The sequence below is a fragment of the Ctenopharyngodon idella genome, chromosome 22 (assembly GCF_019924925.1).
Source record: "Ctenopharyngodon idella isolate HZGC_01 chromosome 22, HZGC01, whole genome shotgun sequence".
Taxonomy (NCBI): Eukaryota; Metazoa; Chordata; class Actinopteri; order Cypriniformes; family Xenocyprididae; genus Ctenopharyngodon; species Ctenopharyngodon idella.
Window position 1 is genome coordinate 15679919 of NC_067241.1, and position 15582 is coordinate 15695500.

The 15582-nt window shown below is 36.6% G+C and overlaps 2 protein-coding genes across 5 annotated transcripts in view; one reads left to right on the forward strand and one right to left on the reverse strand.

Annotated features, from left to right (window-relative positions):
* nfxl1 (nuclear transcription factor, X-box binding-like 1) overlaps positions 1-15582 on the forward strand; it is a 179489-nt gene that overhangs the window by 14861 nt on the left and 149046 nt on the right. The gene's annotated exons all lie outside the window — the stretch shown is intronic.
* Positions 1-15582, reverse strand: part of epb41l3a (erythrocyte membrane protein band 4.1-like 3a) — a 46402-nt gene that overhangs the window by 4724 nt on the left and 26096 nt on the right. For 3 of the 4 annotated variants that reach the window (XM_051879199.1, XM_051879198.1, XM_051879197.1), the window contains 11 exons: positions 13280-13491; positions 12833-12880; positions 12303-12338; positions 10126-10314; positions 9540-9632; positions 8293-9339; positions 5463-5561; positions 3783-3866; positions 2823-2927; positions 1145-1243; positions 992-1072 (listed from right to left, as the gene is read on the reverse strand). In XM_051879199.1, coding sequence (XP_051735159.1) covers positions 992-1072; positions 1145-1243; positions 2823-2927; positions 3783-3866; positions 5463-5561; positions 8293-9339; positions 9540-9632; positions 10126-10314; positions 12303-12338; positions 12833-12880; positions 13280-13491 — 2093 coding nt within the window. The remainder of the gene's footprint in view (positions 1-991; positions 1073-1144; positions 1244-2822; positions 2928-3782; positions 3867-5462; positions 5562-8292; positions 9340-9539; positions 9633-10125; positions 10315-12302; positions 12339-12832; positions 12881-13279; positions 13492-15582) is intronic. The other variant, XM_051879200.1, reaches the window with a different exon arrangement.

A 15582-nucleotide genomic window follows, 5' to 3' on the forward strand; every position in this document is an offset into this window, starting at 1 on the left:
GATTTAACACATTGCTAACATGTTTTAGCACGTTGTTAGCATTTTTCTAACATGATTTAACACATTGCTAACATGTTTTAACTTGTTGTTAACATGTTTCTAGCATTTTGCTTGCATGTTTTAGCGTGTTGTTAGCGTGTTTCTAACATAATTTAGCACATCGCTAGCTTGTTTCTAGCATGAATTAACACATTGCAACCATGTTTTAGCATGTTGTTAGCATTTTTCTAGCATGATTTAGCACACCACTAGCATGTTTCTAGCTTGAATTAACATGTTTCTAGCATGGTTTAGCATGCCACTAGCATGATTTAACACATTGCTAACATGTTTTAGCATGTTGTTAGCATTTTTCTAGCATGATTTAACACATTGCTAACATGTTTTAACTTGTTGTTAACATGTTTCTAGCATTTTGCTTGCATGTTTTAGCGTGTTGTTAGCGTGTTTCTAACATAATTTAGCACATCGTTAGCTTGTTTCTAGCATAAATTAACACATTGCAACCATGTTTTAGCATGTTGTTAGCATTTTTCTAGCATGATTTAGCACAGCACTAGCATGTTTCTAGCTTGAATTAGCATGTTTCTAGCATGGCAGTGCTAATATGTGCTAATTCAAGCCAAGCCAACATAACTAATGTTAACAAAGATATACTGTATTGCTCATTGTTAGCTGATGACAGTTAATGCATTAACTAATGTTAGCTGATGGGACCTTACTGTAAAGTGTTACCCAATTTCCCTCTTAAATTTAAAGTTTGTCACTAGAGGATGATCTTTAAAAGATGTTTTATAGAAATATCTGCATTAAATTTTCTTCCTAATGATACACCCTTGAGCACAAGGCATGTAATATCACATTAAACTGTGAAACCATCATTTCTAAAGGAATAATTGCATCTCTTAACATGTGTTTCTTTTAAAAGAAGAAAATCAAGAAAGGTGGCGTTTGACAGAATGACCCTGAATGAATCGTATCAAAGGCTCACCTCATCATGATCGATGTCTGCATCTCCTGAGATGACAATTCTCTTCTCGATCCGTGTTTCTGAGATGCCTCCTTTCACCATCTGTCAAACACACAGACGTTACGACACTCGTCCGTCAGGCGGCGTCAGTATTATCTCTATTATCTCTCTTACCTTGGTGATGTGTGTGGTCGTGGTGGTGCTGGTGGTTTCTGATGTGATGGTTTGAGCGCTCATGAGAATGCCAGGTTCAGCGTCTGCGTCCGTCTCGCCCTGTCACATGTCAACAACACCGTCTCAAAGAACAGCATCTTACTGCAGTCATCATGTGCTCTAGTGGTCAAACGTTTGGCGTCGTTAAGATTTCTAACATATTTTTGGAACAGTGTCTTCTGCTCACTATGGAAGCTTGTTTCTGCCCCTCAATAAAAAATAAAATAAAAAAGGTAAGTTGCGACTTTTTATCTCACAATTCTGACTTTTTTCTCACAATTGTGAGTTTACATTTTGCAATTCTGACTTTATCACATGCAATTGCGACTTTATATCTCAATTCGGAGAAAAGAAGTCAGAATTGCGAGATATAAACTCACAATTGCGAGGAAATTATTCAGAATTGCGAGATATAAATTTTCAATTGCGAGAAAAAGTCAGAATTGCAAGATATAAACTTGTAATTGTGAGGAAATTATTCAGAATTACGAGATATAAACTCGTAATTGTGAGGAAAAAAGTCAGAATTGCACGATATAAACTTGTATTTGCGAGAAAAAGTAAGAATTGCAAGATATAAACTTGTAATTGTGAGGATATTATTCAGAATTGCGAGATATAAATTTTCAATTGCGAGAAAAAGTCAGAATTGCAAGATATAAACTTGTAATTGTGAGGAAATTATTCAGAATTATGAGATATAAACTTGTAATTGTGAGGAAAAAAGTCAGAACTGTGAGATGAAAAGTCGCAATTATCTTTTAAATTGTTTTATTTCATGGCGGAAAGAAACAAGCTTTCATAGCTCACCAAGAATGCATTTATTTGATCAAAAATACAGTAAAAATTGTGAAATATTATTACAATGTAAATCAGCTGTTTTCTATGTGAATATATAGTAAAGTGTAATTTATTCCTGTGATCAAAGCTGAATTTTCAGCATCATTACTCCAGTCTTCAGTGTCACATGATCCTTCAGAAATCATTCTAATATGATGATTTGATGCTCAAGAAACATTTATGATTATTATTAATGTTGAAAACAGTTCATGTTTTTGTGGAAATTGATACATTTTAAGTTTCGTGATTCTTTAAGGAATATAAAGTTCAAAAGAACAGCATTTATTTGAAATAGAAACGTCTTTACTGTCACTTTTGATCAATTTAATGCATCCTTGATGAATAAAAGTACTACTATTTTTAAAAAAAAAACTTGCTAACCCTAAACAGACTGTAAACAGATGGTAAAATATAATTATATTGCTCAGATGTTACTCTTTCACAACTCAATATCAACTTTCTCTCAGATGTTTCTAGTCAAGTCAAGTCAAGTCACCTTTATTTATATAGCGCTTTTTACAATGTAGATTGTGTCAAAGCAGCTTTACATTGATAACTGGTACATTATTTGGCTGCACAGCAGCTCTTAAAGAATAGTGTCAATGCAGGCAGATCAAAGCACTGTTGAATATCAAATGTCAAGTCAAGTTTCTACTGATATTGTGGCTCTTATGACAGATGCTCGTGACGTTCCTCATTTGTAAGTCGCATTAAAAGCATCTGCTAAATGAATAAATGTAAAATAACGAGCTGTAAAGTGAAGGTGGAGCCGCTCAGATCATGTGACGCACACACACACCTGCAGGGACTCGTATGTGATGGTCTTCATTTCCGTGTGGATCACAGGCGTGTCTTGTGTGTCCGTGTCTCCCGACAGAGTCCTGGAGAAACTCAAGACGCCCGACTGCAGAACCACAGGAGAGAAGAGAGACAAACCGTTTGCATACATCACGTTTTTCTGAAACATATTAGTTGGACGTTCATCAAATGTTTTTTAAATGTTACTCTTTGCTTCGGAACGTTCCGAGAATATTTAAAAGTAACGTTCCCATAATGTTTGAAGAATGATACAATGGAATGTTCCCTTCAAATAACTCATGGAAACAAACACTGGGAAGAACACGAAGAGGAACAAGGTGTTCTGGGAGAGAACAGAGTGAACACAAGCTGATTTAGAGGAGAGTGCTTCTGAAGCGGTCGAGCGTCTCACTATAGCAACATCTACAAACACGCTGCGGTTCAGGTGAAATACAGCCGCTCTCGGACATTTACACGTGTTGTGAATACTGAAGCTCTCACATAAAAGCTCTTTGTTGGTGTGAGAACGGTCACAGACACTTCTGCTGCTAGAGGGCGGATGTTGGGGGGATTTCAGGATTGGGGTGAATCTGTCGGGGTCGTGGGGGTCATGAGGTCACCTCTAAACTGGCCGTCAGTTCTACCTCCCCACTGTGGCCCTCGGCCACACCCCTCTGCTCGGACGGGCTCATGTTGGGCGACTGGTCTCCATCATCATCATCGTCGGTGGACAGAGAGAAGCTCTCGCCTCCAGACTCACTGTCACTGGGGGAATCGGCCCTGGCGGGGGCCGCGTGCGTGAGGGGCCCGTCGAGGTTAGCGGAGTTCACACTGCTGGAGTCGCTGGTGTCCTCGTCAGACTCGAGTCAGACTCATCGAGGACTCGCACAGAGCTCAGCGGCTCTACACACGACTGATAATACACATCGGGCTCCATGGGGGCAGCTGGAGGTTCAGGTACCTGAGGCTCGTCCAGCGGTTCATCTGCCGGCTGATCCTCTTCTGACAGGCCTTTTCCCAGAAGCCTCTCCTGACTCTCTGATGGCTGCAGGAGACATAATGATAAATGATAAACAGGCTGACAATGAAACAAAGATCATAGCTTCAATAACATGTCCAATCATGTCATCAATTGTGATTCTCTAGCTCAAATCAAACTATTCACCAGTAAGATGATTGGCTCATTTAACAGAAAGGCAGGACTAACTAATAAAATGACAAAAGCACAAGACAAAATTACTAACACTTAAACTAAAATTAAAACTTAATTAAAAATAATAATAATTCATATGAATACACATTTATTAATTATTATAATAAGTTAATTAATATTAGTAAATACTATAATATATTATAGTATTTATTAATGATAATTATAAATATCATTAATTAATATTATCATATTATTTATAATACTTAATTATTATTTAATATCACTTATTTTTTATTTTTATAGTTTGCTAATAAGATAATTAATATTAATAAATACTATAGTAATAATAACGTAATTTCTTATTCATTTAATTATCAATATAGTATAAATATAATAAAATGTATATTTAATATAATACAAAATACTATAATATTTAAGAATAAATATTTAATAATTATTATTATTAATATCATTATTAATGTTATCTTATTATTTATAATACCTAATTATTATTTATTAATTTTTTTTTTGTATAGTTTGCTAAATAATAAGACAATTATTATTAATAAATGCTATGGTAATAATAACGTAATTAATTTCTTATTCTTTTACTTATTAATATTTTATATATATAGTAAAGTATTTATTAATATTAATTACCTTATTATTTTTAATTATTAATAAATTAATTAATATCTTATTATTTATTATACTTAATTATTATTTATCAGTATAAATTATTTTTTTTTTTTATAGTTTGTTTTAATTTTAGTTTAAATTTTAGTAATTTTGTTGTGTGCTTTTGTCATTTTATTACTATTTTTTTATTTCTATTTAGTTTATTTTTATTTCATTTTTATTATTAGCTTTTTATTTCAGTTTTCGTTAAACTGAAATAAGAGTAAGCTGAAGCACTAAACTTATTAACTGGAAATAAACTAAAACTGAAATAAAAATAAATTAACCCCAAATTGCAATATTTTATTTAGCTTTTTATTTTCAGTAATTTTACTACTTAAACTCATTTACTTCAGTTAGCTGCCAAGGCAACATTTCTCATTTTCGTTTACTTTTTTCCTAATATTAAAATTTTATCTTACTGAAGTTTTTTTAGTAGTTCTAATAATAACAACTCTGCTCGCATTCAACAGCTAAGTACATTTATTTGTAAAGTGCTTTCCACAATAAATATTGATCTAAAACCTTGAGACGAACAACGATATTCTGTTTCTCCTCCTTTTTCTGGCTATTCAGTCTCACGAATGCAGTAATTGGGTCTTTACAAATGAACTGTGGTTGTAAATCTGCGAGATGAGAGCGATGGGCTGAGATGACGTGATGTCTGACAGAGACAGGGGCTGAACAAGGACAGACGGATACGGCCTTAATCTGTGGTTTAATATGTGTACACTCAAACACACGTTCAGAGCAGCAGATCAATACGGAGGCTGATTTCATGTGTGTTAATGTGAAGTCTGAAGTCTACACCTTGTGTAAAGCGAGCGGAGATGAAGACGAAGCCCAGCTGCGTGTGGACTGTAAGAGCGCCGTGAGCTCAGGAGACATCTCATCAAAACTGGGCTTAGGCTGAACACAGAGAGACACACAGCGTTAAAGCACACACACACACACAGCATTATGAGTTCATATAGCACACACGCACAAGAGCATTCTGGGTATTTCAGGAGAGTGCAGGGTCTGTCATTCATAAGAGAACAGGAGAGGCTGCACTGAATATGCATTGTGCAAAGAAGTGCATGAAATAAAATGAATTTGGAATAAAAATGCATGCCTAAAATCAGAGGTTGAAAGAAGCTGAAGCCAAACATGCGAACAGTGCGGTCGAGCAGATGTTATGGTTATGATGAGCAGAAATGTTATAACGTTTGGCCAGTAGGTGGCGCCGCCAACAAACTGATGTGGAGTGACAATCACACCAACAGAGTTTTGTGTCAAAGTTCTGCAGGAATAAAACCTGGTGCTAATATTGTAGACTTTTAGGAAGAGTAAAATTAACTCTACATAAACGTGTTAAAATGGAAGAGACATATGCCAACATTAAATATGGATGATAAACGCTAGTAATGCAAACTTAGTATTTTTTAGTCTTATTTTGTTTTTTGTCTTTTTTGAGTACAGCAAAGAACAAATATCTGCCAATGGGGTCAGAAATATAATCTTGTTTTCCCTTTGAAATAAGTTTTCTGACCCCACTGGCAGATTTGTTTTAAGCATAAACTTGCTTTTTTTTTATTATTAATTTTTCAGCCATTTTGCTTTTCATGTAAAAGTAAATGTTTAGATATTTGTACTGGAAAAGACAAAAATTAAATACAAAAGTGAATATAATTTTTTTTTTTTTTTTTGCAGTGAAGTTATTCCAGTGTTATGACGATATTTGGCCAGCAGGTGGCGTCATCACCATAGACACTGCAGCAAAACTTCAACTAGTGTGACGAACGGTTTTATAGACTTGCCTCCTAATGAATAATTAAACTAAATTGAATGTTTGTTGATGAGGAATATAAAATAATCTTTCACACACTGACCGCACTGTTTGTACAGCAAATTCTGTAGAAGATGCATAAGTTCTACAGTCATTAAAATGAATGAAATCACACATTTATTTATAATTAAGACCTTCAGCAGCCGTTTCGCTCATGACACAAATACAAGAGACACATCGGTTCACCCAGCTAACAAAAATATGTTCTAAGAACATATTTAAGTTATGAAAACGTGATTTCTGAATGTTCTGTGCAGTGGAAAGTGACCTTAAAAAGTGTTTATACCGAGAAACAATTTATCTGTCCACGCCAGACGCGACGCGACTATGACACGTGATAACGTCAATCAAAAATTACAGGCAATCAGAAGAGCGCGTGGGCGGGCTCTCTCGGCAAGTTCCCGCCACTCGCAACGAAATGGGGTAAGTACATAATCAAATTCACGAATAATACACCATTTTAACATTATTAATAATACATACTGAGCTACTGAAACAATCTTTGTCATAGAATACACTGGTCTGTTCACAATGAGTTGATAGTTTGAACATTCTTGTTTCCTTTAATTTATTTTGAAGATCTGAGGTAAATTGTCCATTGTTGCTTTCAGTACGGCTACAAAAGACACACAAAATGGTATTTAAACTCACATTAGACGTTTTTAACATTAAATAAAGCACAAAAACAGTACCTGAGATTATTATTGATATACTTTGTGTTGTTGTTCCAGCCGCGACGTTGCAGAAAAATAGAAACCGTTTCTAAACTAGAATCGTCGCGTGTCGCCGTCGGACATTAAAGGGATAGTACACCCAAAAATGAAAATTCTGTCACCTTTTACTCACCCTAAAGTTGTTCCAAACTTGTATGAATATCTTTGTTCTGCTGAACACAAAGGAAGATATTTGGAAGAATGTCAGTAATCAAACAGATCTCGCCCCCCATTGACTACCATAGTATTTATTGTTCCGACTATGGTAGTCTGATCAGCACAACAAAGAATTTCATACAGGTTTGGAACTACTTGAGGGTGAGTAAATGATGACAGAATTTTCATTTTTGGGTTAACTATCCCTGTAACATGGAAAAGATACCTTTTACCGCATGTCGCGGTGCGTCTGGTTAGGACACGGTGTTGGATTTGCTAACGTTCCCATTAAGTTAAGATAAAAACTTTATTTCTGAAAGTTCCAGTTTTTTAAAAATGTTTTTAAAATGTTTTTTCTTGGTTATGTGAACGTTAAGGGAACATTCCGTTTAATCATTTTGCAAACATTTTGGTGAACGTTGCTTTTGAATCTTTGATGAACATTCTAAAACAAGTAGCAACATTTAAAAAACGTTAGATGAACATCCAACTAAAATGTTTTGAGAACAAATGTTTTGAGAACAAATAATAGATAATCAGATAACTATTACTATAAAAGCGTTTGTTCATAACTTTGGGAGAACCTTGCAGGAACGTTCTGAGAACGTTCTCTGTTAGCTGGGCACTAGTGACAGACTCTCTTATGAATAAAACCCACATATCCAGCAGCAGCCAGAGCGCAAAATAAAGATCCTGCTGTTCCTTTAGTCGTGACTAAAAGCAAAGCAGCGGCATTCCCAAAAATAAAGGGAGAAATAAAAGTGGATGAAGGAAAGAAACAAGGTTCCTGCTCTAAGAAAGAAGTGCGACAGCAAATTCCAGCCGGAGGGATTTGTGTCAGACGGCAGCCCAAAACAACAACACAAATCAAGAGTGTTTGAGAAGCTCTGGCTTCGGAGTTTGTCTGTGTTTTCAAAGCCAGGCCGAGGACGATATATCCTACCACTCTGGCTGTCGGGGAGGTTTTGGTGAGAAACGGCACTGTCCCGAGATCCGCCGTGGATCTGATGGGAGATCTGAGCGGAGAGCGGACTGTGGGAGAGCTTCGCAGACGCATCTCGGCCATCAGAGCTTCTCCAGGCTCCTCGCCAGATGGCGATGGCGTCCCGACCTTCCTCACGGTGATGAGCGGAGTGGTGATGCTCTGATACTCCACCGTCACGGGAATCACCTTGATGGAGACGGCTTGGTCGGAGAGTTTGGAGGTCGAGTCGGAAAATCTACTAAACTGCTCTGAACCTTCTTGAGCTTTGGTCGGTTTGTCTTCCGGAGGTTCGGTGGTCGATACGGTGCTCGTCGCGGCTACGAATCTGTAGCTGGCGATGTGTTTCTTCTCTGGTACCTTTGGGGGAATTTTGGGTGGTGCTTTAGGAGGAACGTCTTCAGATAAACCTTTTTCGGGTTCAGCTGGAGGAAACTTCTCTTGTACAATCGTAGAAACCTTTTCTGGTACCTTCGGAGGAATTTTCTCTGCTATCTTCGGAGGAACCTCTTCTTTTTCTGGAACAATTGGAGGAACTTGTTCTTGTACTATCGCAGATAACTTTTCTGGTACTTTTGGAGCCATCTTCTTTAGAGGAACCTCTTCTTTTTCTGGTACAATTGGAGGAACTTGTTCTTGTACTATCGTAGAAACCTTTTCCGGTACTTTTGGAGCCATCTTCTTTAGAGGAACCTCTTCTTTTTCTAGCACAATTGGAGGAACTTGTTCTTGTACTATCGTAGAAACCTTTTCCGGTACTTTTGGAGCCATCTTCTTTAGAGGAACCTCTTCTTTTTCTAGCACAATTGGAGGAACTTGTTCTTGTACTATCATAGAAACCTTTTCCGGTACTTTTGGAGCCATCTTCTTTACAGGAACCTCAACGGAAGAGGCTTTTTCTTGTACCTTTTCTGGTATCATTTGAGAAACTGTTCCTGCTTCGACTGGAGGAACTTTATCTGGTTCAAACGGAGGAACCTTGTTTATAATGACCCACCCGTCAGACTCCTACATGTAACACACAAAGATCATGTTAGCAAGCTTGAGTAACAGCAACGTTAGTCACGCCTGAGTCCGAGACTGAAAACAGACACGCTGGACAGATGGACGCTGTTGGACTCTTCGCACAACGACACACATCACGATTCATTATGATCATGAACATCTGATGAAGAGATCGGAGAGAATCAGATGAATGAATCACTCACCACATCAACCTTCCTGTCGTTCAGACCGTCCTGCGTCTCCAGCGCTGCTGCGGCTACTTCCTGTGTGTCCTCGACCGCTGCTTCCTGTTTGACCTCAAGGAAGAGAAATCAAAAAGATTCAACATGATGCAGCAGAGCAGTCTATCTTGATTTTGATGGACAGAATAGATAGATAGTGATATAACAGTGATGCATTCTCTGTAACGAAGCATGATGAAAATTCTTCTTCTTAAGTGAAATTAGATTTATAATTCAGAAGGAACTCATTCAACACACTGATACTGATTGAGGACAGGATTTTCCCGTCTTTCCCTCCACAGATGCTATTGTTTATGTAAGAGGCACATAATGATTTTCCCTGGTCTGAACTGCTTACTGCAGCTAAACGCTGGATCCATGAACTCTGATTTTACTGCGGGCACAAAAACAAAATCAATAAGAGACTTTCTGTTGACGACAAATCGTTTGTCACTCTCGTCTAAAGCTGCTCCATTCAGATCCATTTCAAAGAACATCGTCTTTTAACAAACAGCTGTAATTACAGCAGTTTTCCATCTGAACCGCACAAAACACTGGCTGATCTCACCTCATCTGGCACCAGCGGCTCAATCATGGGAGCTTCATCCAGACGAGGTGATCGGAGCGGAGACGAGGACAGACGCTTCTCCCACTCGGTCATACCCGTTCGATCCGCTCCTCCCTCCAGGAACGTCCTCTTCAGCTCGCTGATGTTGGTCTGATGTTTCACCAGCTCGTCAGGCGTACGCTCGATCTCCTGAAGAAACCCAGAACAACAAGAGATTCATCTGTATTTCAGCCAGTGAACTAGAGGAAGAACATCACAAACCTTCACACACGCAAAACAAAACAATAAAACCCTTCACTCAATATCTGTCTTTAATTCTATTCTCTATTGTAGGCCTACTAACCCAACCAACAAAAATATACGTTCTGCTTCCCCCATTCAAATAGATAGGACTTGGTCTTGGATGCCCCGAGGCGTCGCAAATACACGTCAGAACCGCCACACACACGCCAAACGCGCACACACATGATACACACACACACACATGCTCAACAACAAGGCTTTAACATTCATTTCCAGTGAGTAAAACCGTTCACCGCCACTGCAAACACACACAAACGGGTCGTTGACGAATAAGGTTTTTAAAAGTGTAAAAAAACCTAATGGAGATATAATTAATTTTGAAGTTTTAATAAGTGTTAACAGTGAGATTATGTGGTTTTTATAATCAATTAACACTGCTTTTGTCATTTTTTACAAGATGGACCGAATTTGTCACCAAAAAGTCATTCGTTTTAAGCAAAATTTCGGTTTTACCAAATGACACTTTTGGTTTTACCGAATGACGATATTTTCAAACAATGCTAACAGGCTGATATCTAGCTAGCTAGCAATCAAACATTTTATATTTAGTACAAGTTTTTAAAATATTACAACATTTTCCATGTTTTATAGCGGTTGTACCGAATGACCTGATGTTTCGGGACATGCGTATGAGCAAGTGAAAACATGAATTTTTCAAATAGTTAAGAGAGAGTTAGTTATTTTACTTCATGACCATGTGATCCTTTGCAGGTGTCTGAATGATGTCACATCCTGTCACATGATACTGACCGCGTGACTTGATCCAAAATGGTCCCTTTATATCGGTTACTCCGAATGACATCAATGAAATTCATTTTTCCAGACATTCTTTCTCATAACAAAGCAACGACTTCTACACGTAATTTTAATATCATTTTGCACTATGTTGATATATGATGATATAAAATCATGCCAGAATAAAAAATATATACATTTATTACATTTTAGGATATTTTAATCACAAATGAAATGGCTGTATTGGCCTTTGGACGGTTAAACCGAATGACCTTTTGACACTTCAAACTCTTTAAAATACATTTATATGTAGAAAAATATAATTAAAACCTTTTGGATTCAATAAAAGAGATCTAGTTGTACTACCTTACATACTTTGGATGTCATATCTTTGTTATTTTATTATTATTAAGGACAAAATGACCCATCACGTCATTGACATAAACACACATTAGTGGCAGAAACTGAAGCTGAAAGAATAAATCGTCCAATTGTATAGAGTGTAGAGTTAAAACACGTCCATGCAGCGGCCTGTGATGCTTTACCAACCTCTAACATGAGCTTACTGTGTCTGACAAACACATTCTCTCCTTTAATTCGCCTTATGAAACTGGGCTGAAGGGAAACACAGATCATTCATTCATTCGTACATTACAGCATACTTACGTTTCGTAAAGATTATGTACGCTGAGATAAAACGTTCTTTAATCTATGGAACATTCTTATAATATTATGTATATTTGATGAACGTTCTCATAACGTTCTGAGAACAAAATTTTCGGAACATCCTTATAATATTATTTGAATGTTCTCATGTATGATGTCATTGATAGTTACTGAATGTTAACGTTTACATTCTTGGAATGTTACAAATAAACATTCAAAGAATGTTATACACTGGAACACTGGATCGACCAATCAGAAGACAGAACTACACTTAAAAAAATCTGCTGTAGGATTTACTTTAAAACTATTTTCACTCACAATATTCACAAATAATTACAAAGAAACAGCAAGTAACACATTAAATTAAACTGTAAGAAAACTGAAATAGTATTTTCTTGTAAAACGTACTCTAATAATTAGTTTTACTCTGTAAAATCATGTGTATATGTTTTAATATTTAGATCAAATCTTACCTGCGTCTTTGCTTCAGATTCGTCCTCCTGATCCGACTGCACAAAAGACACAAAAAGCATGACATAATGAGAACAAACGAGTGAAAACACATCAGAGAAAATGTTGATATGAAGGAATGAGACGGTTTGGGAGTCAAACTCATTAACATCACGGGCTTAATGTTTCCATCTCTTGAAGAACAATTATGATTATTGGCCATTATCAGATTAAAGTTTAATAAGAACATCAACAACCCGGCTGTATCTTAATTAGCAATCTAATTACTGCAATCTTTCATTGCATTCTTGTTTTCCTGCCATGCTCAAGACTTCAGTCTGACGTCAGCGATAACGTCTGACATTATTAATACGTGCTGTTCATATGATTCCTGCTCTCAAGTATCAGCTAACAGCTAGCTAATCATAACTTAATGGGAACATTTTCAGAACATATTTTTTGTCATCCGGAGGATCTTTTCACTGAGCCTGTAATGAATGACATCAAATATCAGTCTCGAGCTCATGAGGAGATCTGAACTGAGATCACAAACCTCGGTGGCCGTTAATTCTCCGTCTATAGCAGTGTCTGTAAAATCAGTCTGATCGTGATCCAGTGAAAGCGTGAACAGAGAGAGAAGCAGAACTATCAGAAAACAGGGCGACGTGACCATTGTTACGAGGTGAACCTTTACAATCAGAGTTTATAGACATCAACCTCCATTAGTGGAATGAACAGAGTCAAAGACAGTAAAACAGACATTTACCAAACTGATGCAGTTCAACAGGCTTAACGAACAATCTTATTACAATCTAAATCAGCTGTTTTCTATGTGAATATATATTAAAATGTTATTTATTCCTGTGATTTTCAGCATCATTACTCCAGTCTTCAGTGTCACATGATTCTTCAGAAATCATTCTAATATGATGATTTGCTGCTCAAGAAACATTTATGATTATTATTTGTGGTTAAGATGAAGTAAAGTCATGTTTGGTACCCGTGTGTCCTGGCGTGCAGGAGTCGGCGGGCTGGGCAGCGAGACCTCCGTGGCCTTCGTGGTTTCGTCCTCTTCCTCCAGCACGACCACGCTCTCCACCAACACTCGCTCCTCCTCGCGGGTCTCCTCCACTTTCTTCTCCGGCGTTACTGTGGTGATGAGGTCACTCATGGCAATGCCTTTAGCGGTGCCGTACAACGCTGTGCCCATCTCTACACACACACACACACACAGAGCTTCAGTCCTGCATCTGCATTCACTACAACAATAAGAGTGAACACTGACTGCAATATATTATTGAATTAAAACTGCAGAATATATATATTTTTATCATTATTATTGCCTTGAATTGTTCACTTAAAATATACTAGGCTATTATTTACATACATTCTTTAAAATAAAGGTTTCAAAAAGGGGTTTTCACAGCCATGCCATAGAAGAACCATTTTTGGCTCCCCAAAGAATTTTTCATTTTTTTAAATCGAATTAAATTACATGATTAATTAATCAAATTAATCGCAAATTAGTTACATCAGTTTTGTCTGAGAAATTACCTCCCAAAAGATCATTTAAAGTCATTGTTGTGTTAGATTAGAAAAGCATTGAATAAACATTACAAAAATTAGCTTTAGAAAGAAATATTTTAATTTCAACGTAGAATTTATTACACAAACTTTCAAAGCTACAATTTGAAGTGGCACTTATGTATATTTACATGGACTGTTTAATGCAGCTCAGAGGTGGCATGAATATAAATGAAAAATGAAATGATACTCTACATATGAAAGTAAAACCACCAGTAGGTGGCGACAAATTCATGAGTGAGTCATTGAATCATTCATTCAACTGATTCATTCAAACAGCAGATTCATTCAGTAATGAAACAACAGTTCTGCTGTGGATTTGTTTGGAACTATTTTCATTGGCGAAACTGAGCAATCGTGCTGATATATCGGAAAAGGGCATTCTTGCTCATGTGATATTGCTAAACTTTGTCATATGTCAAACATTCAGGGGCATTTTGCCGTCATATCTTACATTTTAGTTGCATTTTAACAGAGAAATTTCCTCCCAAAAGATCATTTAAAGTCATTATTGTGTTAGATGAGAAAAGCATTAAATAAACATTACAAAAAGTAGCTTTAGAAAGAAATATTTTAATTTCAACAGAATTTATTACACCAACTTTTAAGGCTACAATTTGGCCACAACATTTTAAATTTTTTTGAAGTGTCATTTAGGTATATTTACACAGACTGTTTAATGCAGCTCAGAGGTGGCATGAATATGAATGAAAAATGAAATGCTACTTTAAATATGAATGTAAAAATGCCAGTAGGTGATGGCAAATCACTCTCTTATTAAGTGAGTCATTGAATCATTCATTTAATCGATTCATTTAAACGGCTGATTCATTCAGTAATGAAGCAAGTGACCGTCTATATGAATGAGTCATTGAATCAGTGACTCACTCGATTTGTTAAAAATCGTAGATTCATTCAGTAACGAAGCAAGTGACCGTCTTTATGAATGAGTCATTGAATCAGTGACTCACTCGATTTGTTAAAAATCGTAGATTCATTCAGTAACGAAGCAAGTGACCGTCTTTATGAATGAGTCATTGAATCAGTGACTCACTCGATTTGTTAAAAATCGTAGATTCACTCAGTAACGAAACACAGCACAACTGCTGTAGATTTGTTTGGAACCATTTTCGTTGGCGAAATGTAACCTAATATTAACTTCTTATTTATTAAACTATTGTATAAAATCAGTATCACATTTGCAATTGTGCTGATATTTGGGAAAAAGGCACTCTTGCTCGTGTGATATTGCTAAACTATATCATATGATATAAATATAAGACAAAAAACCATTCAGGGGCATTTTTTGCCCTCATATCTTGAATTTTAGTGGCATTTAACAGCGTCACTCAATCAGGGTTCTTTAGATTTAGGAACCAGAAATGCGTCTTCTATAGCATCACTGTAAAACTGGATTTTTCACTTCTTTTGGAAATAAATTATACTAAGACAATCTGCAGATTTGTTAGCGAATCTTCACGGTTGTGATGTCATAACACAGCATACGTGTGAGCACAGCAAAGCACGTTTATACAGTTCACATGTGCAGTGGTTAGTCAGTCATTACAGAAGTCGTTTACAAGAACTCTTTTAATTATAATCCTCAGAGAGAAGCTGGACAATGATCAAGGAAAAAACCCTGACTTACGTTATACTATAAGTGCATTACTGCATTTCATTGGCTCTGTTCTTATAGTCTGCACAATGACAATAAAGCTG